We start from the raw sequence: 24724 nt of genomic DNA on the forward strand, positions 1-24724 counted from the left end.
CACAAGGGTCTGCCCCAGGGTCCTCTAGGCTCTTTAAAAGCCAGGAGCACGCAAGTTTGAAATACTGATGGCTGTGGCCCTCCCGGTGGCCCCAGGGTGCCCTGCTGGCCAGCAGCCTCCAGCTCCTGGATTTGGGGAGTGGGGGGAGTGGCCTGTGCAACACCTGTGTTTCTAAGCGGCTTTTGTGACTTCTGGCCGAGTGTCAGGTCTCGGGCGAGCTGTGGTTCTTTCCCAGTCTTGTGGGAGCCGTGGCCAGGCTCCGCAGAGGGGGTCTGGGAAGGTGAGCTGTGTCTAGGGGGCACCTGCACAATGGGGGGCAGGAAGTAAATCCCGGGAAACCCCGCCGTGGGGAACCCAGAGCCAGGGTACTGGGTGCATGCTAGGTCCCCTGACCTGAGGCGGTGGGGACCAGGGCTGGCACGGAGGTGGGGGTGGGGGAAGGCTGGCAGGTGGGATATTTGTGGAGGGTCATCCTCACGGTCCTACAAGCCCTTCCCCGCTCCAGAGGGCACACTGTACAAGTCATCAACAAATATTCACTACACTCCCGCAGGGCTAGCAGTTAACCAAGTAAAACAGAATCCGGACATCAAGCACAGAGCTTCCGCACCCCTGGAGTCCGCGATCCTGGTGGGGGGACCTTGGGGGGCAGGGGGAGAGGAGGGCAGAGGGCCAGCGGATGCATCAAAGGGGAGTGGGAGCTGGTCCCGGGCCGCGCGGTAGGGCAGTGGGGGCCAGGAGTTGGGGGACACGGGAACCCAGACCTGAGGCCGGGGAGTTGGACGGAGTTGGGTGGGGAGTGGGGGTGGGGGAGTTCGGGTGGGCGGGATCCGGGCGGGGCAGTGCGGGGTGCGGGGGGGGGGGGGGGAGGGGGGGGGGGAGGACCTGACCTGAAGCCAGGCAGTGAGCGAGGAGTTGGGCGGTGAGTGGAGGTGAGGGTGGCGAGGATGGGGGGCGGGCAGCACGGGAGGTGCGGGGTCCCCAGCCCGCGCACGCCGGGTCGGGGTGGGGGGTGGAGTTGGGTGGGATGGGGGAGGGGCAGCGCGGCAGGTCCGGGGTCCCCAGCCCGCGCGCGCCCGGGCAGCTAACGCGGGGGTGGAGGGTGGAGGGTGGGGGAGGGGCAGCGCGGGAGGTCCGGAGTCCCCAGCCCAAGCCAAGACAGCTAGCGCGGGGGTGGGGGGCGGAGGGTGGAGGGTAGAGGGTGGAGGGTGGGGGAGGGGCAGCGCGGGAGGAGGGCGTCTCCAGCCCGCGCCAGGGCAGCGAGCACGGAGGTGGGGACGGGTGGGATGGGGGCGGGGACAAGCGCGGCGGCGGGCGGCACTCGGGATTGGCCGGGCGCCGGCCCCCCGCCCCCGCCTCTCGGCCAATCGCCTGCGCGCACTGTCGGCCGCCGGGTCCCGCAGGCCCCGCAGCTCCAGGGTTGCGGCTCCGAGTAGCAGCTGTCGGGGTCGCAGGTCGCGGCGCCCGGACGCGCGCAGCCTGCCGCTCTTTCCCGCGTCTCCGTCCAGGTGAGCGCCCGCCGGGCCGGGAACCGCCCCACCCCTGGGCGGCGGGGTCGGGCTGTGGTCGACCGCCTCCGGCGGGCCCCGGGTCGCCCCCACCCCTCCGCCGGAGTTGCATCATCTGCACCTGCGCGCGGCGGAGCAGGGCCGGCGTCCCGCGCCCCCCGCGCGTCCAGAAGGTTTTGAGGCCGGGGATTCGGCGCCCACGTGGCCCCGGGCCTCCCCCCGCAACCCCCGCGGCTGTGGAGCGGAGGGGGTGGGGGGGCGGGAGCCGGGGTGCGATCGTTGATTTTTCGCTGTATTTTGGAGGGGAAACGGCTGTTTCGCAGATTGCTCTTTTCCGTCAACTATATGAGGTGGGAGTAAATATTCATGTAGTTGCGTGGACGGCACGTGAGGTGGGTGCCCGTGGGGGGAGGGGCGCAGAGCACAGGGGGGTCGTGCCCTGGGCACATACTCGGATGCCCGGCGACCCCCACTTCCCCGGACCCCAGGGGAAGCGGATGGTTGAGCTGAGGGGTGCGGCGGGGGGGGGGGGGGGTGGAGGGGCGGGAACGCAAAAGTTTTAGCTTCGCCAGGATTACTTGGGGGTGTTTGTCCCGAACTGCGCCTCCCGGCCAGCCTCCAAATCTACTGTTGAATCTCGATATGCCACCTGAAAACTCACACTTTAAAACAGGAGTTTACTACCATTCGCACCCTTGACCCTGACCATCCCCGCCCCCCACACTGGGGCCAGCTGGGGCGTGTGTCTGCAGGGTGCACGATGCCCTTGGGGGCGTCGTGACCCCAGGAGGGTCTTGCGCTTTAAGATGGGGTTTCAGGTGGAGCGGGAACCGGCAGAGCGGCGCCAGGTGAGCCCGCCTGCCCGGGACGCACGTGCTTGGCCCGCGGGGCGCGAGCTGAGTCTCGCGAGTGGGAACCCGCGGGTTCGGACCGGTTGCCAAGCGAGCGCCTGGCCCAGTGCTTTTGGGGTCCGCGGAGACTCGGTCGGCTTCGATCTTTGTACCCAGCGGCTCCTTACCTCGCCGGAGGCTATGCCAGGCTAGGCAAGTCGCAGAGAAGGAGGCGCGGGGCTGCCCGCGTCCTTAGAGGCCGCTTCCGCGAACGGTTAGCGATTCTGGCCGGTCCTGCGGCGGGCGGCGTGCCTGCCCGGCCAGAGCGCTGCGGGGCTGCCTGCCTCCGATGGGGAGGAGGGTCTGTGACCCGGGCAGGGGGGGCGGTTCTTGCACGGTGGAAGAATTATCGCCTGAGCGAGAAAAGGTGCTGGTCTCCTTAGGGCCGGGGGCGGGGTGGGGGGGTTCCTAAAGTTAGAGAAGGGGAGGGGGGCATCCTCCAGTGGCCTCAGGGAAGACCTGAAGCTTCCAAAAGAAGCCGGTGATCCCAAGGCTTGAAACAACCACCGCTCTAAGGCCTTTGGGCGGGACAGCTGGGAGGCTGGCTTCTCTGGAAAGGGGCCAGCCCCACCGGCCTGGTGAATTTCCAAAGGATGTGACTTGCAGAGTGTCCCCAGGTTTCTAACTCCCTGTTCGCAGGCTCCGGCCTGGGCGAATGTGGCCAGCCGCTGGGCACTGGGCTGCATCGGGCCACCTGCACTGGGGGAAATGGACCCAGCTGGGGCTGCCTCTGCCTTTGCTGATAACCAGCCTGATACTGCGTGCCCTGGAGGAGAAGGTCAGCAAGGGAACGCCCCGAAACTCTGGATTTACACCTCCATGTGAGGAGCCCTTTACACCTTCGGCCCAGTCTGCTCGGCCACTCGCCTTTTCACAGCAAAACTGCCTCACGAAGGTCTTGGGGAGCACAGATATCTGTGGGCTCGATCCCACGACCCTGGGATTATGACCTAGACCGAAATCAGTCAGACGCTCAACTGACCGAGCCACTCAGGTGCCCCAGAGCACCCCCCCCCTTTTTTTTTAAGAACTGTTTTAGTTTTAGGAAAAATTAGGAAGACGAGTTCCGTATGCCTGCTTCCTAACACTTTCCCTGAGTAGCCGAGCCTGTTGCATTAGCAGGTCTTTGTTACCGTTAGTGAACGCAGCTGTTAACTGAAGTCTCTGCTGAACTCAGGTTCCCTCAGTTTCCCCTAACCCCCTTGAGCTCTTCCGGGATTCCTTGGAGGATATGCCTCGTTTGTGCAATTGTACTGTCTCTTGTGGGCACTTGTCGGTCGTCAGTCTGTGGAGGGGTGGCCGTGTTGGAGCCGGGCTCTGTCGTCCCGGTCGCTGTGGAGATGGGAGAAGGGGGCAGAAGACAGGCTGAGTTCAGTCCCAGTCTTTCCGAAGTTGAGGGTGGTGCCTGTTGGTTGTCACCCCAAAGGGGCGAGGCAGGCGTACAGCCCAGTGAGGGCTCACCTCTGATTGAGCTGGTCCCCGTCCGTCCGTCTGTCCTTCCTTCCGTCAACTTGTCTTATCTGTTTTAAGGTTATGTGTGATTTTTATTTATTTTTTTAAACTTTTTAATTTTTAAGTTCATTTATTTATTTTGAGAGCGAGAGTGAGCACAAGCAGGGGAGGGGCAGAGAGAGAGAGAGAGAGAGAGAGAGAGAGAGAGAGAATCCCAAGCAGGCTCCACATTGTCAGCACAGAGCCCGAGGCTCGAACTCACAAACTGCGTGATCATGACCTGAGCCCAAGTCGGATACGTAACCCACTGAGCCACCGAGGTGCTTAAATTCATGATAAGGTTTTTGTGACATCCTCTTTATGGTTCTATGCACTCACAAGGGCACAATTCCGTAGCATTAAGTACATTCACAGGTTGTGCAACCATCACCAGGATCTGTATGCAAAACGTTCATCAGGTCAAACCAAAACTCCTCCCCATTCACCAGCGACGCCTCATAACCTCTGTCCTACCTGATGAGTTTCCTCTGTGAATCTGCGGATCGTAGGCTCCTCTTTCCCGCAGGTGTAGCCATACGGGGTTTTCCCTTCATGTGGTTTGTTCACAAAGCGCAGTGTGTCCGAGGCCCCCTCACCTCGTAGCATGTATCAAAACATCATTCCTTTTTTTTTAGGGTAAATACATCATTATCTCCGTTTCTGATATCCATCATATAAACATAGTCTTTTCAAAACAACTTTGAGGTAACAAAAGCCATATATATAGTCGACCCTCGAGCAGTGTGGGGGTTAGGGGTGCCGACCCCACGCAGTCAAAAATCCATATGTCACTTTTGACTCCCCCCAAATTTAATAGCTCACTATTGCCCGGAAGCCTTACTGATAACGTAAATAAATGGTCAGTTAACACTTGTTTTGTATATAGCATGTATTTATGCTGTACTTTCACAATAAGCTGGAGAAAAGTGTGTTAGGAAAATCGTAAGGGAGAGAAAATCCATTTACGACACTGTGTTGTATTTGTCAAAAATTTTTATATAAAAAAAAATTTTTAACGTTTATTTATTATTGAGAAGTAGAGACAGAGCATGAGCAGGGGAGGGGCAGAGAGAGAGGGAGACACAGAATCGGAAGCAGGCTCCAGGCTCCGAGCTATCAGCCCAGAGCCCGACGCGGGGCTCAAACCCACAAACCACGAGATCATGACCTGAGCCCCAGTCGGACACTTAACCGACGGAGCCCCCCAGGGGCCCCGTTTTTGTTTTTGTTTTTAATGGAGTTGTCCTTATGTGTGATACTCACAACAGAAGCCCTTTTTACAGCTTTCTGTTTTCATTTCACGTCTACGTTGTGCAAAGATTCCCCACTGTCAGATAAACAACATACCCGTCACCTCCGCGTGGGAACTTTTTTTTTTTGTACATGCTCACGTATTGAGAAAATTTGAAAACTTTATTACTTTTTTACGGCCAAGTAATATTCCGTCGTATGGCTGTGCCACGTTTTGTGTATCCCGCATCTGTGACAGGTGTCTGGTGTGTTTCCACGTTTTGCCTCTTGTGAGTCGTGTGGCTGTGAACGTGGTGCACAGATGTCTCCAGCTCTTTGGATATATGCCTAGGAGCGCCATGCTGGCTCCCGTGGTGGTTCTGTTTAACCTTTTGAGGAACCGCCACACCGTGGCCACAGCAGCTGGCCCCGACATTTTTGTGCTTGCCCTTGTGCTTTTTGAATGTGTGGACGCCCCGCCCCCTGCCCTGCCCCGCCCCGCCCCTGCAGAGGGACCCTGTGAGCAGGATTGCCCAGGTCCCCAGCAGCAAAGCAGACTCCTCGGCAGGTGTTTAGAAATGGCCTGAACCAAGTCTCTCCCCCTCCCTTTGCCAGATCCCAGCATGCCTTCCGAGACACCCCAAGCAGAAACGGGGTCTGCAGGGTGCCCCCACCTCTCAGGGGCACACCTAGGGAAAGGGAGCCTGGAGAAGGGACCTCCGGGGGACAAGGAAGCCAAGGAGCGCCTGTGGATCCGTCCCGATGCCCCAAGCAAGTGTTCCTGGCAGCTGGGCAGGCCGGTCACTGACTCCCCTCATCACCACACTGTCTTGTGAGTGCCGGTTTATGATTTATTATTATTATGATGATGATGATTATTATTATTTTAGGAGAGAGAGCATGTGTACAAGCTGGGGAGAGGGAGAAAGGGGCAGGGAGAGAGGACGGAGAGAATCCCAAGCAGGCTTCTTGCTGTCAGCCTGGAGTCCGATGCGGGGCTTGATCCCACAAACCACGAGATCATGACCTGAGCCGCAATCAAGAGTCGGACGCTTAACCGGCTGAGCCACCCAGACACCCCTGATTATGGGATTTAAAATCAGAACTCAGGGGTGGTAGGGAGGTGCAGGCCTCACTGGGGCTGGCAGAAATGAAAAACTTACAACTCCAGAATCCACAAGCATTAAATGTGTCTGAGCACCGAGAGCTCAGGAGGCGATGAGCCCTCACTGCCAAAACCCAGCCGAGCAGTGGGCGGAAAAAGGCCTGTGTGAGGCTGGGGCAGCCACGAGGGACCAGGTTCCTGCGGGCCCCTGAGCCCGTCACGCGGAAGGCCTGGGGCTTTTACCCCCCGCCAAGCTCTCCCTTCGCCCTGCCTGCTGTGAGCTGCCCCTGGCCTGGCTGGGGGCGTCCCTTCCGCTCCTTGGAAGGCTGCTGTTGGAGGCTGGATTCCAGCTTGTTCCAGCGGAGGCCTGTTTGGGCCCCCAGGGTGGACTGCAGCCTCCGGCCCCCCTGGGGAGCTGGGTCCGCTGGGCCTGAGGCCAGGAATTTGGTCTTGCCGGGTTCCTGGAGCAGAGGGCTCGCTAAAGTTTGGGAACCACGGAATGTAAATTAGAAATCCAAGGGCGTAGGAAGCTAAACCCAGGTCTGTGCTGCACACCCCCGGGCGGGTGTTTGGTGAGCACATACTTGGCACAGACAGGAAGAAGGTATGCAGTTGGCATCGGGCCCTGAAGGTGAGGAGGGAACCGCCTGTGTCGTGGCTGACACACCATCGGGCTGTCTGCACCCGACTGTCACCTGTCACCAGGTCGGAGAACGGGGAGAGGAAGCCAGTCTCTAGAATGCGAAGGGAGACAGCCGGTCGGTGATGAGGAATCCCACACTGAGCCTGGACGTCCACCTGGGAGTTCATGGTGACCTTGACCCCAGGGGCACCGGTGACTCCCCAAGGTCTTTGTTTTGTTTCGAGTAGGGTGCTTCAGTCACCCGTGCCTGACATTTTCTGAGTGATGCCCGGTGGCCGGTGCACCCCTTGTGGCCGCTTTCCATCCCTGGTGGACAGCCAGGCAGCCTGAGGGGGCTCAGCTCTGGAGGAGCTTTTTTCATCAGGGAAAAGCTTTTTTCCTTTTTTCATCAAGGAAAAAGAAAAGGACAAGGAATCCCAGGGGTCGGGTGCCGAGAGATGGAAGGAAGTGAAGGTCCGCAGAAAAGATTTTCTGAACGGATGCACCAGGCAGGAGCTGTTGTTGAAGTCGTGTTGTCTACTCCAGCTTCCGTACTTGGAAGTAATTTTTTTTTAACATTCACTCGTTTTTGAGAGAGAGAACAAGCAGGGTAGGGCAGAGAGAGAGGGAGACACAGAATCCCAAGCAGGCTCCAGGCTCCAAGCTGTCAGCACAGAGCCCGACGTGGGGCTCGAACCCACGAACCGTGAGATCATGACCTGAGTCCAAGTCAGACGCTTAACTGACTGAGCCACCCAGGCGCCTCTATACTTGGAAATAATTTAACATAAAAAGTTGCAGAAATAATACAGAGGGGTCTCATGTCCCTTCCCCAAACTGCCCTCTGACCCCGGCCCCTGTTGCCCAGGAAACGACCTTGATGCGGCTTACCGTTAGCTACACCACAGACGGGGTTTCTGCCATCAGCTCACCCACCGGTGTCCTCACGTGTCATGTGTGCACACGTGAGCAGGAATGTGCCTGTGGCCTTTTACCCTGCGAGTAGGTTTGTGTAATTAACCACTCGGATCCCTCACCCAAGCCAGTTCTTGGATTTGTTTCTTGGTTTATGTAAAACAGCGTGCTGGTCTGCCAAGTCTGAGTGATCGTGGACTTCCCTGTTTCAGGACCAAATCCCCCCAAATCTTGCCCGACATCCTGAAGAAAATCGGGGACACCCCCATGGTGAGAATCAATAAGATCGGAAAGAAATTTGGCCTCAAGTGCGAGCTCTGTGAGTACCTGGCCGCCTCCCTCTGTCCCGCGCCTGCCCCAGCAGCAGCTCGGTGGGCCTAGGGTTGTGGGCATAGACCCCTGGGGCCCTCTGGGGGGCAAGAGGGGCCAGGGAGTGAGCCGGCTAATGAATGTCCGGGACCCCATCGGGTAATAGCAGAAAGAAAGCACGGTAGGGGGACGTGCCGGGGTGGCGGGGCACAGCCGGCCGCTCTGGTCAGGGCCCGAATGAGGAGACAGAGTGTGGAGACCCGGGGAGCGTGTTCTGGGCCAATGTGGAAGGCAGGACCCAACCAGGAAGGAGCTTGACCTTCCCCAGACCTGAGGAGGAGGAGACGTCACAACGGGGTCCGTCTTTGTGATGCGGGGTCTCGGGTGTGGGCTGGGCAGGAAGCGGTTGTCTCTGTGTTCAGCTGGTTCTGTGGGGATAGACCGTCCGTTATGAGGCGGTGGGAATCGGGGGAGCCACGTCCGGCCTTGTCCTCGGTGAGCAGGGGGGCCACCCGCACGCAGAGCCCCGTGTCGCTGGGCGAGGGCCTCTCCCCGTGAGCAGGCTGATGGGAGGCAGGCGTGGAGCGCTGGGCAGGCCCCAGTTGGACGGGGCGGGCCGCCCTGCCTCACACCGGCCCCCTGCTGTGTATCCGGCTCTTGGGCCCGTGCTGCCCCAAGGGGGGCTTTTCCTGGCCCACCCACCCAGCAGGGGGCTCCTCACTTCTCTCCTTCGCTCGGAGTTGCCACTCGGGCTGGACAGCAGGTGGCTAGCAGGGGGGAGTTTCCCGGTGGGCGAGCACGCTGCTCCGGGCGCAGGTGGGGGCGAGAACAGAGGGAGGTGGTTTACGGTCCCCATGTTCTGGGCGTGTCGCATAATAGGAGGTCGTGGGGATCAGCCAGGGGGCGGGGGGGAGCCTCTTCCTGTCCTGATTCGTCCTTGGCTCCCAGTGGCCAAGTGTGAGTTCTTCAACGCGGGCGGGAGCGTGAAGGACCGTATCAGCCTGCGCATGATTGAGGATGCCGAGCGGGCCGGGACCCTGAAGCCCGGAGACACCATCATTGAGCCGACGTCTGGGAACACAGGTGGGTCCCAGGACGGGCCGGGAGGGTCCCCTGGCCTGTCCGGCCGGCCTCCTCCCTCGACTCGCTTGGGCAGCACGTAATGCGTGCATTTGGAGGGCGGTGCCCAGGGGAACCCGGGGGCGCCGGGTTCCACGTTTTCCTGCCTGCGTTGCTTCTCAGGGGGTACATCCCCTTTGCGTTTCTACCTCGGGCGTTCTCTGCCCCGACTCCCTCATTCGAGACAGAAGGGGGTGACCTCAGGCCTTTTTGGTATCTGAGTGCCCTCTCCCTGGGCCTTCCTGGCCATGGGCACCCAGAGCGGGGTCTGTGGGGCGCCGGGGCCCCCTCTCACCCCGTGCACTGTCCCCAGGGATCGGGCTGGCCCTGGCTGCCGCCGTGAAGGGTTACCGCTGCGTCATCGTGATGCCGGAGAAGATGAGCACGGAGAAGGTGGGGGCAGGGGTTGTCCCGAGGGGCCCGGCCCCGTGCACCGGGCCCGGGGGTAGACGCGGGCCTCCGTGCTCCTCCATAGGTGGATGTGTTGCGGGCCCTGGGGGCCGAGATTGTGAGGACGCCCACCATGGCCAGATTTGACTCCCCGGAGTCCCACGTGGGGGTGGCCTGGAGGCTACGGAACGAGATCCCCAATTCTCACATCCTGGACCAGGTGAGGCCGGGGTCTGGGGGCGAGCGTGCGCTCGGGGGTGTGGACCCACATTGGGGGCGCCCTGGGGGGCGTCCGTCGGGGTCGGGGGCTGCAGAGGCGGCTGGCGCGCGGTCGCCGGCCTGCCCGGCTCTCTGGCAGGTGGCGGCCAGGTCCGCTGAGCCTTTGGCCCCCCCCCTCGCCTCCCGGGCCGCCTCTGGAGGGCTGTGCTCAGCGCCTGGGCCGGAACGGTTTTGGCGGTGCACCCAGAAGCTGTTGTACAGGTGTAAAACACACGAAAACCTTTTCACCGGGGCTCTCGGCCTCCCCCGTCTCCCCTCTGGGTGAGTTCAGAAACCGCACCTCCCGGAGGGCTCGAGTCAACGTCTTGTGCTGGTCGAGCTTCCTAAAACCGCCCGTGCCGCCAGCCACTGGCTTGATCTGCCGGGATCCGCTCCGGCTCGCCTGAGCCATCGGCCTGACGCCCCGGGGCTGTTGCCCATTCGGCCTTCCTGACCCCACTCAGCCCCTCCGCCGTCTCTCCACACAGTACCGCAACGCCAGCAACCCCCTCGCTCACTACGACACCACCGCCGAGGAGATCCTGCAGCAGTGTGACGGTGAGTCCTTGCGTCCTGCCCCCCCATCCGCCTTCGCTGCATCAATCCCTGCTTGCCTGGGAGCGCACGGGTCACTTACCCTCTCCTCGGTAAACTCCTGTCCGTCCTTCAAAACCCAGCCCAAGCGTCCCCTCTCCGTGAAGTGCTTTCCAGCGCATTTCCCCAGAGGGGTGTCCTTTTTCGGGCTTTGCCTGTGCGTCGCCTGGAACACCAAACGTATCACGTGGTTCTGCTCCTGCGCCCAGCAGTAGGTCCTTCCAGACCTACTCCTGCGTGCGGGGAATGAAAGTGTGCCAGGCTGGTTGGTGCTGGAGCCCTCCCTGGGCTCCATGCCGTCGAAAGCCCTTGGCATCAGGCCCCGATCTGAGCGCTGAATCCAACACTTGGCTTTTCTCGTCTCCTGAGCCGGATGGTGGTGCCGGGGGTTGGTTTACTTCCTGTACGGACATGAGTGTCCCTGGAGCCTTTGCACACGTTGAGAGCCAAGTCCATGGTGGTGGTGGGGGAGGGGTGTTTCCCTAAGAGGTTTCAGGGAGAAGGTGCCGGGCGATGGGCCTCGCCGCTTGGAACCTGGTGCTGGCACCAGCCCACACCAGCCCTCGTTCCAGGCCTAGGAGCCAGGCGGCAAGGGTCCAAGGGTGTGCTCACCCGGGTTTTACATGTGAGAACTCTGTCCTTTGGCAAAAACAGCCCTCTGCCTCGGCACGGGTGTCCGCACCGACTTGTCTGCAGGATGCCTGGGCCGGCCACGCGGCAGGCGGAGAGCCCAGTGACTTTCGGGCCGAGCCTGAGGGATTTATTTATTTCCTTTATAATTCAGTTCACTTATTCCTACCTGAAGCCTGACACTGTAAGAGGGGCACGGCAAAGGGCCTCCCCGGGCCCCGTCCCTGCGGCAGCCACCGTGTGGCGGGTCCTGGCAGTGCGTCCAGACGCCCTTCACGGCTTCGCACCAGATGGGGGCTGCAGTGGCCACGTGTCATCCAGCAAAGACTAAACAGAGCCCACTGGCTCGCTGTGGCTGCGGATGCTTCTTTAAAGCTCTAGAACTGTCACGAGAGGCTGTCGAAATGTGACAACAGCTTCTCTCTGAACTTCTTGAGAACCGGCCTGCGTTTTGGTTGCGTCTTTACTTACTGCTGAGCGTGGCGAGCCGGCTGAGCTGTGGCCGGAGGGTGGCCCCCTGACACAGCTTCTCCCATCAGGGAAGTTGGACATGTTGGTGGCTTCGGCGGGCACGGGTGGCACCATCACGGGCGTCGCCAGGAAGCTGAAGGAGAAATGCCCAGGGTGCAAAGTGAGTGAGCCAGGGGCTGCAGACGGGCGTCGGAGGCGGGTGGGCCCAGACGTGCGCGCCTCTCTCACCTGCGGCCCCATCTGCGGTCGGAGCGTGACCATCGAGCTTCTGGGCCCTGGGTCCCCAGGGTGGCCTCTGCTTTAGAGCTGCAAGTTCCCCGTCCTGACATTTCTGCTTACAGCTTGTCTTGTACCTTGTGTGTCTGCCTCTTCTTGGGAGTGACCCATGACCTAGGCGCCCCACTGCTCTGGGGGTGGGACAGTCGACTTGGATGGCCTCCAAGGATCGTTCCAGAAGCTCTAAGCTCTTAGGGTCATGTCCCGCATGTGCTGTGCTTGGCAGGGGGGGACATCTGGATTTGGAGTTAAGCGGGGACCCGGGGAGGGGCTTGTAGAAACTTCCAGCTGGGGGTCCCGAGCACTTTCCTCCTTCTGGCCATTTCTCTGCCATCCATCCCCAAAGGCTCCGGCTGCCCCCACAGGGGCAGTCAGGGCTTTCCTGGGGCGCCCTGCTCACCTGGTTCTCCCCTGGGAAGCTACCTTGTCCCCCCCGGCCACATGCTGTCCCCTTGGAGTACCCCAGGTGAATGTGTACCTTGTAATGTCCCCAGCACTTGGGGCCTGAGGCCTGGGGACATGGCCACACCCCAGGGCAGGTCTTCACCGGGTGCTTGCTAGGGTGGGATTGGCCACCCCCGTAAAAAGTCAGGCACGGCCAGATGAGACTGTTGCCCAACTCGGGCCCTCATGCTGCCCCCTCTAGATCATCGGGGTGGATCCCGAGGGTTCCATCCTCGCAGAGCCCGAGGAGCTGAACCAGTCGGAGCAGACAGTCTACGAGGTGGAAGGGATCGGCTACGACTTCATCCCCACGGTGCTGGACCGGACGGTAGGCAGGGCCAGGGCACTCCCAGGCACGGTTCCAGCCCTCTGGGTACGAACGCCCTTGACCTGTTTTCCGACGGAGGGGCCGCGGAATAGTGGGGGCTGCATGAGCAGGAGGGGAAAGCGTGGCCTCGCCATCAAGGGTAGATAACAGGTGGCACCGTATCAAGTGTGTGCCAGGGCCCTGGTGGGCGGAGACGCTGAGACGGCCGTGGGCACGGGCCCGGCCCCCGCAGAGGGAGAGGGCGCAGGTGCTGAGGGCAGGGAAGCAAAGTGAACGATAAGGACCCCAGCCAGACAGGGCTCTCTTTCGGGACCCTAGAGGGTAATTCTGTTGGGGGGGGGGGGGGTTGTCTAGGGTGGACCTGTGGGGACAGAGCTGTGCGGCGGAGGCTGGCGGACAGTTTCGATGCCAGGGGCAGAATGTGTTGGACCAGGAGAGGTAGAAAGTTCTAGGGTTCTAGCCCTGAGAATCCGGTTGCAGATGTGGGGCCGGGCCACGTTCCGATGAGGGTCATGGCCTCTGGCGCACCTGTGAGGTTGCAGGCACGGGCTGTGGCCACACCCCCATCACAGAAGGGCCCGGGCCCCTCCAGAGCTTTCCGTGTGGGTGCTGTCTGCAGGTGGTGGACAAGTGGTTCAAGAGCAACGATGAGGAGGCCTTTGCCTTTGCCCGGATGCTGATTGCACAGGAGGGGCTGCTGTGCGGTGAGTGCCGGACGGGCTCTGGGGTGCACTTGCCCCCTGCCCACCTCCAGGCCACGTGTAAAAGACACCCTCGTTCTGAAGCCGCGGGCCGCGCCTGTCAGGTGCCGTCCGTCCGTCTGCCCCTCGGCAGGGCCGTCATGCTCACAGCAGAGGTGCCCTTCCAGAACATGGCTGGAGCTCTGGGTCTGTGTTCCTGGGCCCCTGGGGTCCTTAGGCTTTGTCTCGCTGAGGACAGGCGTGGCCCGCAGATCCGAGAAGGGAAGGAGTGTGAGCTGTGAGGGGCCTGGGGACGTAGCAACCCCCCTGTAGCTCAACAGAGGAAGAAACCAGCCGCCATCTCTGCGCTCCCGGCGAAGTGGGCAGCGGGGTCCGGGTACGAGTGGGCGTCTGCCTCCTGCCGGCCCCACCTTGAGAGGCGTCCCGGCGATGCCGTCAGTGGTTTGGGGGTGAGGCCAAAGCTTTTAGGGCGCTTGTTTTTTTTTTGCTTTTTTCTTCTTTAATATTTATTTAAAAAAAAATTTTTTTTAACGTTTATTTATTTTTGAGACAGAGAGAGACAGAGCATGAATGGGGGAGGGTCAGAGAGAGAGGGAGACACAGAATCCGAAACAGGCTTCAGGCTCCGAGCCGTCAGCCCAGAGCCCGATGCGGGGCTCGAACTCACGGACTGTGAGATCGTGACCTGAGCTGAAGTTGGACGCTCAACCGACTGAGCCACCCAGGCGCCCCAAATGTTCATTTATTTTTGAGTGCTAGACAGACAGAGCATGAGCAGGGGAGGGGCAGAGAGAGAGGGAGACACAGAATCAGAAGCAGGCTCCAGGCCCCGAGCTGTCAGCACACAGCCCGACATGGGGCTCAAACTCATGGACTGCGAGATCATGACCTGAGCCGAAGTCAGACACGCTTAACTGACTGAGCCACCCAGGCGCCCTGTGGACACTTGTTTTCAGCCAAGTCCAGCCCTCACCTGGGGTCTGGGGCTGGCACAGGGTGCCGGGAATGCCCTGGAGAGGCTGGGGGGCATGTGTGACATGGGCCTCCAGGGTCAGAAGGAGATGGGACCATGTTCCCCACCAGCTGTCTCCGCTCGGAGCCCCAAGGCCCCCGAGGGAAGCACTGGATTTAGACCCCCAGGGACTGACGGCCGAGAGGACACGCGGCTCGCTGTGGGGTGTCTGTGCTTCCTCCGGGAGGGTTTGGTGACGAAGCCTGGGCGGACGTGGAGCTCCGTGCTGCCAGAGCGGTGCGGGTGCAGTGAGAAGCAGGGTCCTCCCCCCAGAGCCAGGCCCTGCGGGTGGCTCCCCCGGCTCGCACGCAGGTGCTCACGCCGCCCCCCCACCCCCCCCCCCCGTCCCCCCGCAGGTGGCAGCGCCGGCAGCGCCATGTCGGTGGCCGTGAAGGCTGCCCAGGAGCTGCAGGAGGGCCAGCGCTGCGTGGTGATTCTGCCGGACTCGGTGCGCAACTACATGTAAGACGCGCCCTCCCCCGCCCACGTCTCTGTCCTTCAGAGTCCCCTGCCCGCATCTCTCTGTCCTTCTGAGCCCCGCACGCCCCGGGGGCTCTCGCTGACGGCCGCCCTGGAGATCAGACAGCAAGGAGGAGGGAGGGTGGGGGTCTGCGGGACCCCTGTGAGCTCTGCCTGCGCCTGGCCCCGGGCTCCCCATCGGGCTCCCCATTGTGTCTCAGCCTGTCTGGTCCCCGTCTTGGGGTCCTCTAGACACGCTTATGAGTCCGCGCACCTTCATGGCGGCCGGTGCGTCTGGCAGAGCGCCCCTGGAGGAGGTTCCTTGCCCACTTCAGCCCCTCCTGCCCCCGTCGCCCCTCCCACGTGTCTCCTGTGAGCTGCCCTCCCCCACTCGCCCCCTTGCGGCCTCCACCCTCTGACTGAGGAGATCCCTGGCTGGGCTCAGACCGCCCTTCAGGACCTTCTGGGAAGTGTCTGGCCCCCCCATGGCCCCTTCCGGCCCGATGGCACTGGGCGTTCGTGTGTGTTGTGGCCCAGCTCTGAGGGCTATAGGTCCAGCCGGTGGCCCCTGGGCCTACGGCTCTGCCTGTGCACCAGGCTGTTCTGCAGCAGGCCTCTGGGGGACGGGGAGCTGAGGACCCCCCTGGCCCCCGCCCGCCAAACCCTCACGATTCCCTCCATAGCCTGGGTGCTAGGGGTGCCCCGAGTTGGCTTCCCAGGGGCGCGGGGGTTCACAAGGATTCCCACCGCCAAGTTGCCCTGAGCTGGGCTGCCCGCCTGCCCCAGTCAGGATGCCCCTCTCCCCGTGAGCTCGACAGGCCTGCTGTGTGGGCATGTGAGCGTGTGCACGCTGGAGGGTGTGAGAAGCAGGGCGGGTCCGTGGGAGACGTGGCGGGTGGGTGAGGGAGACATGGAGCAGGGGTGCAGGTGAGAGGGCAGGTCCGCAGGGGGCAGAGAGGGTGGTGTGGTGGGGGGAGAGATGGGGTGGGGGAGGGGGGAAAGACAGGGCCAGTGGGGGGCGGGGGACAGGGTGGGGGTATGCGGGAGGTGGGGTGAACGGGAGGGAGACGGGGCAGGTGTTGGGGGGCAGAGAGATGGGGTAGCTGTGAGCGGTAGACGGAACCGGTCATGCGAAGGACCGAGCGTGTCCTCCCGCGTGTCTTGGTCACCGGGTGGCAGGTTGGGGTGGGTCCCAGGCAGGCAGCCTCGAGCCGGGGCCAGTGTCCTCAGCCCCTGGGAGGGAGGCGCTCCCTCTGTTCCTCGGCCGGGAGGCCGCCCCGGAGCCGGGAGCGGGCTTGCCGGCTTGGGCTCCGGGACGGACGCTGTGCTCTGCGCCCCCCGCAGACGCAGGCCAGGCTCGCGGGTCGACCAGGTGCCCCCACGGCACTCCCTGCTGGGGTCTCCGAGGCCCGGCTCCCCGGCCTCACCCTGCAGTCCCCACCGGCCGCTCGGGGTCTCAGCTGGAGCCACGGTGTCCCGCGAGTGGTGCTGGGCTCTCTCAGGACCGACCGGGCCCCAGTGGCTTCTTGATGCCCATAGGTCCAAATTCCTGAGTGACAAATGGATGATGCAGAAGGGCTTCCTGAAGGAGGAGGACTTCACCGTGACAAAGCCGTGGTAAGGGTGTCTCTGAGCGGAGACCGTGCTCCCAAGTCCAGGCCCCTGTGCTCCGTCCCACACCTGGCCGGCCATCATCCCTCTGCGCTGAGCCTTGCAGTGAGTGTACTTGTCCTCCTCTCCTGCCTCCCGGTTCGTGGCCGGCCCGGCGCCCTCCCCCCAGGTGGTGGCACCTGCGAGTTCAGGAGCTGAGCCTGTCGGCCCCGCTGACGGTGCTGCCCACGGTCACCTGCGAGCACACCATCGAGATCCTCCGCGAGAAGGGCTTCGACCAGGTGCCCGTGGTCGACGAGTCAGGGTCAGTGTCAGCCACCCCAACCCAGGGCTCTGCCCGGAGCCGCAGGGCCAGGGCCCCAAGCTCCTGGACAGGGTGGGGCAGCGGTTGGCCCGTCAGACGACTTGTCCACGCGCACCCGCCACGCTAGCTCTTACGGCCCAAGGGCCCCTCCTGCGACGTCCCTGCACTCTGGGCACGTGCGTGGGGGGCGGCGGGAGAGGACCGGCCGTGCTGTGGCTCGTGGCCAGCACTGGAAGGACGCGGCCAGCTGTTTCCCCGCGATGCTGGTCAGAATGGAGGCGCCCGAGACTCGCTGGTTTGTGGTGTCCCCGCACTGGACAGGCAGCCCCCAGGGCCGGGCGTCAGTCACTCTATACCCACGCATAGGCACTGCACTTCCTGGTTGAATTCTCAGAGAGATTCCACGTCTGGCCACGGAGCACAGCCTGAGCAGAGGGTGGCTGTGGGCGTGTTCTGTCCTTGGGAGGGAAGAAGGGTGCCTGCACTGACCCCTGACCCCTGTTTCCCAGGGTGATCCTGGGGATGGTGACCCTGGGGAACATGCTGTCGTCCCTGCTCGCTGGGAAGGTTCAGCCGTCAGACCAAGTTCGAAAAGTCCTCTATAAGCAGTTCAAACAGGTACGAGCTCTGTTTCGCTCGAGACCCGGGCCTGCCCTCGAAGGCGGGGCTCAGTGCTCCCGTGAGAGGGTGCCGGGGCCCCTGCTGCGCCCAAGCCCATAAACCCAAGGTTTTGCCCCTGTTCTGCAGGCGGCTCTCGCTGGTGGGGGCTCACCTGGGGGTCAGCATCCCGAGGCCGTCTCAGCCAAGCCGGGCGCCCGCCAGCACGGTCGTTCCGCAACGCTGGGCCTGTGCCTTCTCTGTGCACGTTCATTAAGAATGCCCGGCAGGCCGAGAACATTCTGGGGAGTTGCCGGGGCTGGTTGGGGCCCGTGGGTGTCCTTACATGATCACGGCCCCTCGATGGGCCAGGCAGAGGCCCCAAGGTGGTGCGGTCGGGCGTCCCCTCTCCCTGGTCCCTGGCGCCGACTCCCCACCAGCTTGTCCTGCGCTTGGTGAGAGAAGGCGGCCGCTGGCCGTGTTGGATTTGAGGGGCTGAGTCTAGAGCCGGGGAGGAATTTCCCACCACGCAGCTGACATGGCCCCAGAATCCGTGTTCCTTCCACTTTCGGCCATCACCTGTCTCACGGGCCCTGCAGGGCCCCTTCCGCTAGGCCCTCTGGGAGCCACTGCCCGGCCTGGACTGTCACCCCCTCCTCCTCGTCCCCTGTCCTTCCTCCAACCTCGACACTTCCCGCAGCTGGTGCCCCCACCGCCCCCGCGCGATGCGCTCACCCTCTGTGCCCCAGGCCCTGTCACACCCCGGAGCACTGAGCGCACGAGCGTGTTTCTTGTGCGGAAGCTCCGTGAGGTGTCACTGAGCCCGGTGTCACGTGCAAAGGGCTGGCCAGCCGGGCCGAGCGTGGGCACCCTTCCCGCCGGTTTCTCAGCTGTTCCCTCTACCGAGGCGTAACTGCCACACGGGGTCGTGTCCAACCTAGCCCATTCGATGGTTCTGACATGAATACGCACCCACGAAGCTGTCCCCATGGTCACGAGCGCACGTATCCCTTACCCCGAAGGCTTCCCCCGCCCCTGCCGACGCCCCTCTCGTTGCTGCAGGCGATATGTGCTCTGCAGACCCGTGCACACAGCGTGTGCCACTCGTGTGCCTTTTCCACAGTGTAGTGTGGTGAGACCCATCCCCCGGGGCCGTGCACGCTGGTCCCTTCCCGCCCCGAGTGCCGCTGGCCCGCGCCGGGGCCTTCCACGAGCTGGCCTGGTCGGGGGAGCCTTCTCTCCGGTGGGGGCTCCGCTCCGTGGGTCTGTCTTCAAGCTGGCAGAGTCGGTGGCCGCCGCCTGGCGCCCGAGTCTGTATCTTGTTCCCTCCCTGAGAGGCCACGTCACACCTGCAGCCACACCTCCGCCCCCAGAGTGCGGCCAGGCCCTCGGCCGGGTCCCCTCTGGGTCTCAGCGCAGGGACTTCAGTTCCCGCCGCTGAGCTGCCGGGCGGGGCCGGAGGAGCCGACCGCGTCGGGGGCCGCCGTGCACCTGCTCCCCTCTGCCCTGCGTTCCCAGGGGCGGGTGTGGGGGGAGGCAGGTGTCTTCCTTCAGCAGGGGCTCCAAGCCTCCGCGTTCCAGATCCTGTCTTGAGAACGCAGGGGCCGCAGTAGACAGCCTGGGTGGGACCCGACATCTGGGCACAGCCGCCCTGCCGGGTGCTGGCCCTTCCTGCTGCCCCGTGGGGGCCTGGCCACCTGGGTGCGCTGTGGCTCCCTTACCACCTGGTTCTTCGTGACCCCCGTGGTCTTTTGACCACATCCAGTGCGTGGCCTACAGAAAGCGTTTGGCGGAAGCTGGCTTCCGTGGACCGGCGCTGCTGTGAACACTTCATCGTGCACTGGCGCCCGGTGTGGACGTGCTGGACCCCCCCGGACCCACCCCCAGAGGCTCTTCCCCTGGTCTCCTGAGCCGTGAGCGCTGGTCTTTTCCCACGGAACCGCCCCCAGTACCAGAGTCCAAATAGGAAGGGCGCCGGGCTAGGTTCCGGTGTGGCTGACCAGGGCTCGTCCAGCTCACGTCTGATGGACACTCCCCTCACCGTGTCCCCAGAGAGGGTCAGCCAGCCCCTGTGACCCCTCCCGGGGCGCTGATGGCAGTGGAGGCCGGGGGGGACAGAGGGCTCTCCGGGGTAGACTTTCCCGGGAGCGTAAAGAGATGGCCGAGTGCCGTGGCTTACACCAGGTGACCCCCGCGGCTGGGCTGCTGACGCCCCATCTGTAACTAAGCTGAGAACCTTGCGGTGTGAGTAGGTGGGAAGGAGGTCCTGAGGTAGAGCCCCAGCCCGTGTACATGCCGGCGGGGGCTGGGGGCTAGGCTCACTCCATTCTCCGAATGCCCCACCTCACCGTGTTCGCCTCTCCCTGCGGGTCATTTAAAACTAGGAAGATCTTTCAAATGGAAGTATGGCCTCAGATGAGTTCAACTTGTAGAGACGTCACCTGCGTTTACCGCAAACTTGCGTTCCCAGGGCGGGGACGGGGGTCTGTTCTTGGGGAGTGCTAGGCATGAGGGTAACAGCCCCCTGAGGGCCAGGGAGGCTGAACTCATTGAACAGCATCCTCCGCTGATTTCCCAAAGAACATGGATACAAAGAGAGGAGCCCTTTAGGCCTCTTGCTGACAGCAGACCTCTTCCCTCTGGACGTGTGGTCACCGTGACTTCCGGGTTCCAGGTGGTCAGCCAAGAGGGTGTTGGGGGTGTGCCCGAAGCCCATCTCCGGTCTTGGCTGAGATCCGAGCCGGGCGTTGGCGATGTTGGGGGCAAGGGAACACCTGGGCGCCGGGTCGGCGGGCGGCGAGCCACGGACTGAGCGGGGCGACAGGCCTGGTGGCCGGGGGGCCACCGGGGGCCAGCCTTGCTGCCGCACAAGGGCCAGGGTCCCCAATCACGACCGCTCCTCCAGCGCCCCCATCCTGATTTTCCCTCCTGGGTCTTCTGTCCATTTTGTGTCTCCCACACTCCCTTTCCCACCTGGTGGGAGCACACTTCTTGTGAGGCACGGGTGTCGATCCTCAGAAGGTGGACCCTGTTTTTACTGTAAGTTCTCACAGTTTGTCTTGAGCGGGTGGTGTGGGGCGAGCACCCCCGTCTGCCTTCTCCACACAGCTCGCCATTGTTAGCACGTCTTGCACTGGTGTTTGTTGGGGCAGGTGACCGATAAGTGCTAGTTTTCTCATAGGGGGTCTGTCTGTGCCTTCCACGGGCCCCGGGGTTGTGGCAAATGTAGCTGTTCCAGTATCCCACAGACCGGTACTGTGTGTAAACCCCTCTCCCTCTGTATCTCCCTGAGTTTTCTTTTTTTTTTTTTAATGTTTACCTTTGAGAGAGACATAGTGTGAGCGGGCGAGGGGCAGAGAGAGAGGGAGACAGAATCCGAAGCAGGCTCCAGGCTCCGAGCTGTCGGCACAGAGCCCGACGCGGGGCTCGGACTCATGAACTGTGAGATCATGACCTGAGCCGAAAGCCAAAGTTGGAGGCTTAATGGACTCAGCCACCCCGGCACCCCTCCCTGAGCTTCTCATTAGTTTTGCGTCTTCCAGAATGTCAGAGTTGGGGTCAGAGTGTGGGAAGCCTTTCTAAATGGCTCTGTCCTGTGTCTAAGGACTCATGGTTCATCTAAGCGTCTTATGTGCACTGTGTCGCCCTCTGCGTCCTGCATTCGGTTTCTGAATCGGCAAAAGACTAGAGGAGAATGTTCTGGAGCGATGCCCAGCCTTTGCTTTGCTCCTTTCACTGTCAGGCCTGGCAGGCAGTGGCCCTCAGGCTCCGCCAGCTTGAGGCCTGGCGGGACTGTCCTGGGAGCGCTGACCGACCGCACGTCCTCTTCCAGATCCGGCTGACGGACCCGCTGGGCAAGCTGTCGCACATCCTGGAAATGGACCACTTCGCCCTGGTGGTCCACGAGCAGATCCAGTGTGAGTGGGCCTGCTGTGGGCCGGGCTGGGCCGGGAGCTCCGCGGGGCAATGAGGCCCTCGTCCCTCAGAGGGTGTCGGGGGGGGGGGGGGGGTAGGGGGGGAGGGGGTGCTGACCTCCAGCCCCCACCAGCCTGTGACTGTGGATCTCGGAGGGAGCCTTCTGTGGGCCCTGCCAGAGAGGCCACAGGGCTTTTGAACTGCCGCGCACAAAGCCCCTTCTGGGCCTCTTTGGCGGGTCCCCACGGGCCGGGGGATGTGTCCGGTCCTGGGCGGGGATGAGGGCTGGAGAAGTGAGGAGGATCGGAGGGGCCCAGAGTGCCCACCCTCCCGGCGGGGGCTGGTCTTGGGGCCCGGTGTGCCCCGACTCTAACGCCCGTCCCGTCCTTGGCTCCACAGCGCGGGACCTGGCCTTGACGGGCGTGGTGGGGGGGCCCTCAGGTATGTACGCCCCGCCCCCCCGCCGGAAATGGCTCTGTGGTCACAGTCGGAGCCTCCGAGGGCGGAGGAGGGCGTCTGGGGTCCTGGCTCGAGTGGGAGAGTTCTTCCTCCTAGGCTGTTGACTCACATTTGAACTTCTACCAGAAAAAGGCCAGAGTCCCAAGTTCAGAGTCCGCCTGGCAGCATTTCCCCCGGCCGCCTCCTGCGGTGCTGGCAGAGGCGAGCGGTCATGGCAGAGACCCCGTGGCCCTTTCTCCAGAAAGCCTGCACGCCGGGCTCTGGACGGGTTTCTCCTGGAGGGTCTGCAGGGCAGACTGGAGAGGCCGCTAGAGGCCGCCGTCCCCTGCGGAGGTGTGCGGCCGTCTGTCCGTCCCGGTACCTCTTCCTCTCCCGAGGTTCTCCGAGCATGCCAGCTGGGTCCCCGCCCCCCCACTCGCCGGGACCTCTGCCCTCAAAGGCACGAGGGACAGCCAGCCATAGGTGTGGTGCTGGGAAAGGGGGGGCCTGGCCCTGTGTGCGTCCGTCACGGTTCTCGGGGGAAAGCGTCACCAGGATATGTGGATGTGGGGAAAGAGCTGTGGTATAAAGAGTTGGCTGACCAACCGGGTGACCAGGCCGGGTGACCAGGCCAGTGGGTCCCCTGCAGGGTGAAGGGGCAGGCTCAGGACCCAAGAGCCAGTGTTTCAGTCTGAGTCCAAAGACAGGAACGATGTTCTCTCACTCAGAGAGTCAGCCTTTTTGTTCTCTTCGGGCCTTTGGCTGATTAGGTGAGGCCCACCACATTAGGGAGGATCCTCTCTCTCCTCCCCGTGCTCAAATATCACATCTCACTCACAGACACCCAGAGTAACGTCTGACTAAATATCTGGGCACCCCGTGACTTCGTCAAGCGGACACATAAAATTAACCGTCTCAAAAACCCTCTCTGCGCTTTGCACAGCGCGGTGGGAAGGGGCTGGTGTTCATTTAGGCCTGAGAGAAAGGCAGGGGTTTGAAGACAGGCCGGGGGTGTAGTTCACGGGTGTGGGAGATGTTGGAACTTCTTGCCAAACTCAAGCATCGGGCGCCCAGGGGGACGCTCGGATTGCTTGCTTAGTGAAACCTGAGGCGTCCGGCCGGGCAGACACGGGGCGGAGAAGCCAGCTTCGCCCAGGCGTCTCGTGTCAGGAGACCGCACGTGGTGTTGGGCCTGCGTGGACCTCGGGCGGCTCCAGGGCAGGGCCTCCGGGGCGCGGCCGCCTCTCACGGACTCCGCGCGGAGACCCCTTTACACCTGCTGTCTTGTTCCTCCGCAGACCACAGCAACGGCAAGTCCAGTCAGAGGCAGACGGTGTTCGGGGTCGTCACTGCCATCGACTTGCTGAACTTCGTGGCCGCTCGGGAGCGCGACCGGAAGACCAAGTCAGGAAGCACCTCGGAGCCCAGACCTGCGGGGGCCACGGTACAGCTCTGACCACGCCCTCGCCTCGCCGGGGTCCGCGCTCTACCTTTTGTAAACACAGAACCCACACGCGTGATTTGTAACTGCCTGACGCTGGGCGCTGTCGTCAGGAGCGGGTAGCAAGCAGCGGGTGTGGGATGCTTAGCCCGGGGCCAGCGTGGACGCTAGCTTCCCTTTTACTAACACCTGGCCGCCTCGGTGAATCCGCTTACGGTTTATTGGAGTAGATGTGCGTTTCTTTCCCTTTCTTCTAAAACGGCTCAGCAAGGAAATCTTATCAAACAGGATACAGCCAGGTGGGTGAGCCCTCGTGGCAAATGACCAGAGCAGGGTGGATAAAAGCGGAGGAAAGTGCTCTTCTGGAGAAGGGCCTACGATGGGGAGCAGCAGAAAGGCGGCCAGGGAAGGATGGGCCTGTTTGGAGCCCTCACACGGAGGTGCTGTCTCCTGGGTACCGGGGCTGGTTACAGTGACTTCAGTGTTTGGGGGTTTCTTAATTGAGGTGAAATTCACATAACCTTAAATGAACGATTTAAAAGTGTAAGTTTTTGGGGCGCCTGGGTGGCTCCGTCGGTTGAGTGTCCGACTTCGGCTCAGGTCACGATCTCGCGGTTCGTGGGTTCGAGCCCCGCGTCGGGCTCTGGGCTGACGGCTCGGAGCCCGGAGCCTGCTTCGGATTCTGTCTCCCTCTCTCTCTCTGCCCCTCCCCTGCTTGTGCTCTCTCAAAAATAACATTAAAAAAAAAAACTTAAAAAGTGTATGTTCTCAGTGTCGTGCAGCCACCGCCTCGTGTGGCCAAGTCCCATGCACTTCGCACCCCCACCCCCCCCACATCCACCCCCTGGGTTTGTCTGTTGGGATGCGCCATATAAACAGAATCCTACAATCTGGCCTCTCGTCCGTCTGTGGCTTGTTTCACTCAGCATCTGAAGTTCACCCACGCTGTAGCAGCTGTCAGTACATCATCCCTATTTATGACCAAATAACACCCCGTCGTGTGCACGGATCACGTTTTGTGTGTCCTTTCGACAGCTGATGGACGTTTGGGTTGTTTCCACTTCTTAGCTGTTAGGAATTGTGCTGCCATGAACATGTGTGTCCAAGTAGTTTGTTTAAAGGCCCGTTTTTAATTCTTTGGGTTATATGCACATGAGTGAAATTGCTGGGTCATGTGGTCATTCTGTTTCATTCTCTGAGGAGCCCCTAAACTGTCCCACAGTGGTTGTGCCGTTTCACATTCCCACCAGCTGTGCACAGAGACTCCGGTTTCTCCAGGTCCTTGTCCACAGTTTTTCTCTGGGGCGGGGAGGGGGGGGGGGTTCTGTTTTGCTTCATGATCATGGTGGGAGGAAGTGGTTTTGATTTGCATTTCCCTGATGACAGTGATGTTGAGCATCTTTCTATGTGCTTTTTGGTCATTTGTGTGTCTTGTTTGGAGAAACGCCGATCCAAGTTCTTCGCCCATTTTTAAATTGGGTTGTCTTCTGTTGTCCAGTTGTAGGAGTTCTTCATATTTTCTAGATCCTTATCAGATACGTGATTTTTTTCCCATTCTGTGGAGTATCTTTTCCCTTTCTTGCTAATGACTTTTAGTGCATATTTTAAGTTTTGATGAAGTTTATCTTTTTTTTTTTTCTTTTCTTGTACCTTTGGTGGCACATAA

The 24724-nt window shown here is 61.8% G+C and overlaps 1 protein-coding gene across 9 annotated transcripts; it reads left to right on the top strand.

Annotated features, from left to right (window-relative positions):
- Positions 1–1349: 1349 nt before the first annotated feature.
- Positions 1350–23792, top strand: CBS (cystathionine beta-synthase). Of its 9 annotated transcripts, none has more exons than XM_027041517.2 (18): positions 1357–1508; positions 3038–3219; positions 5735–5951; positions 7974–8080; positions 9019–9153; positions 9503–9582; positions 9665–9799; positions 10326–10395; positions 11601–11692; positions 12455–12580; positions 13200–13284; positions 14650–14755; positions 16292–16369; positions 16533–16667; positions 17177–17285; positions 21097–21181; positions 21579–21620; positions 22916–23786. In XM_027041517.2, the coding sequence occupies exons 2-18, from the start codon at positions 3054–3056 to the stop codon at positions 23071–23073; spliced, it is 1926 nt and encodes a 641-aa protein (XP_026897318.1). In that variant the 5' UTR covers positions 1357–1508; positions 3038–3053; the 3' UTR covers positions 23074–23786. The 9 variants fall into 9 exon arrangements, 8 of the variants coding, with proteins under 8 accessions (XP_026897320.1, XP_053076482.1, XP_026897318.1 ...); XM_027041518.2 differs by having other exon boundaries at positions 3038–3176; XM_053220503.1 differs by lacking the exon at positions 1357–1508 and adding an exon at positions 2058–2551.
- Positions 23793–24724: the final 932 nt, after the last annotated feature.

Source organism: Acinonyx jubatus, chromosome C2 (genome assembly GCF_027475565.1).
Source record: "Acinonyx jubatus isolate Ajub_Pintada_27869175 chromosome C2, VMU_Ajub_asm_v1.0, whole genome shotgun sequence".
NCBI lineage: Eukaryota > Metazoa > Chordata > Mammalia > Carnivora > Felidae > Acinonyx > Acinonyx jubatus.

Excerpts from the sequence above, each read along its gene's own strand:
- CBS (XM_027041517.2), top strand. The coding sequence starts at position 3,054 with ATGTGGCCAGCCGCTGGGCACTGGGCTGCATCGGGCCACCTGCACTGG. Across the intron at positions 9,583-9,664 it reads AGAAGATGAGCACGGAGAAG|GTGGATGTGTTGCGGGCCCT; the intron begins GTGGGGGCAGGG and ends GCTCCTCCATAG. Across the intron at positions 13,285-14,649 it reads ACAGGAGGGGCTGCTGTGCG|GTGGCAGCGCCGGCAGCGCC; the intron begins GTGAGTGCCGGA and ends GTCCCCCCGCAG.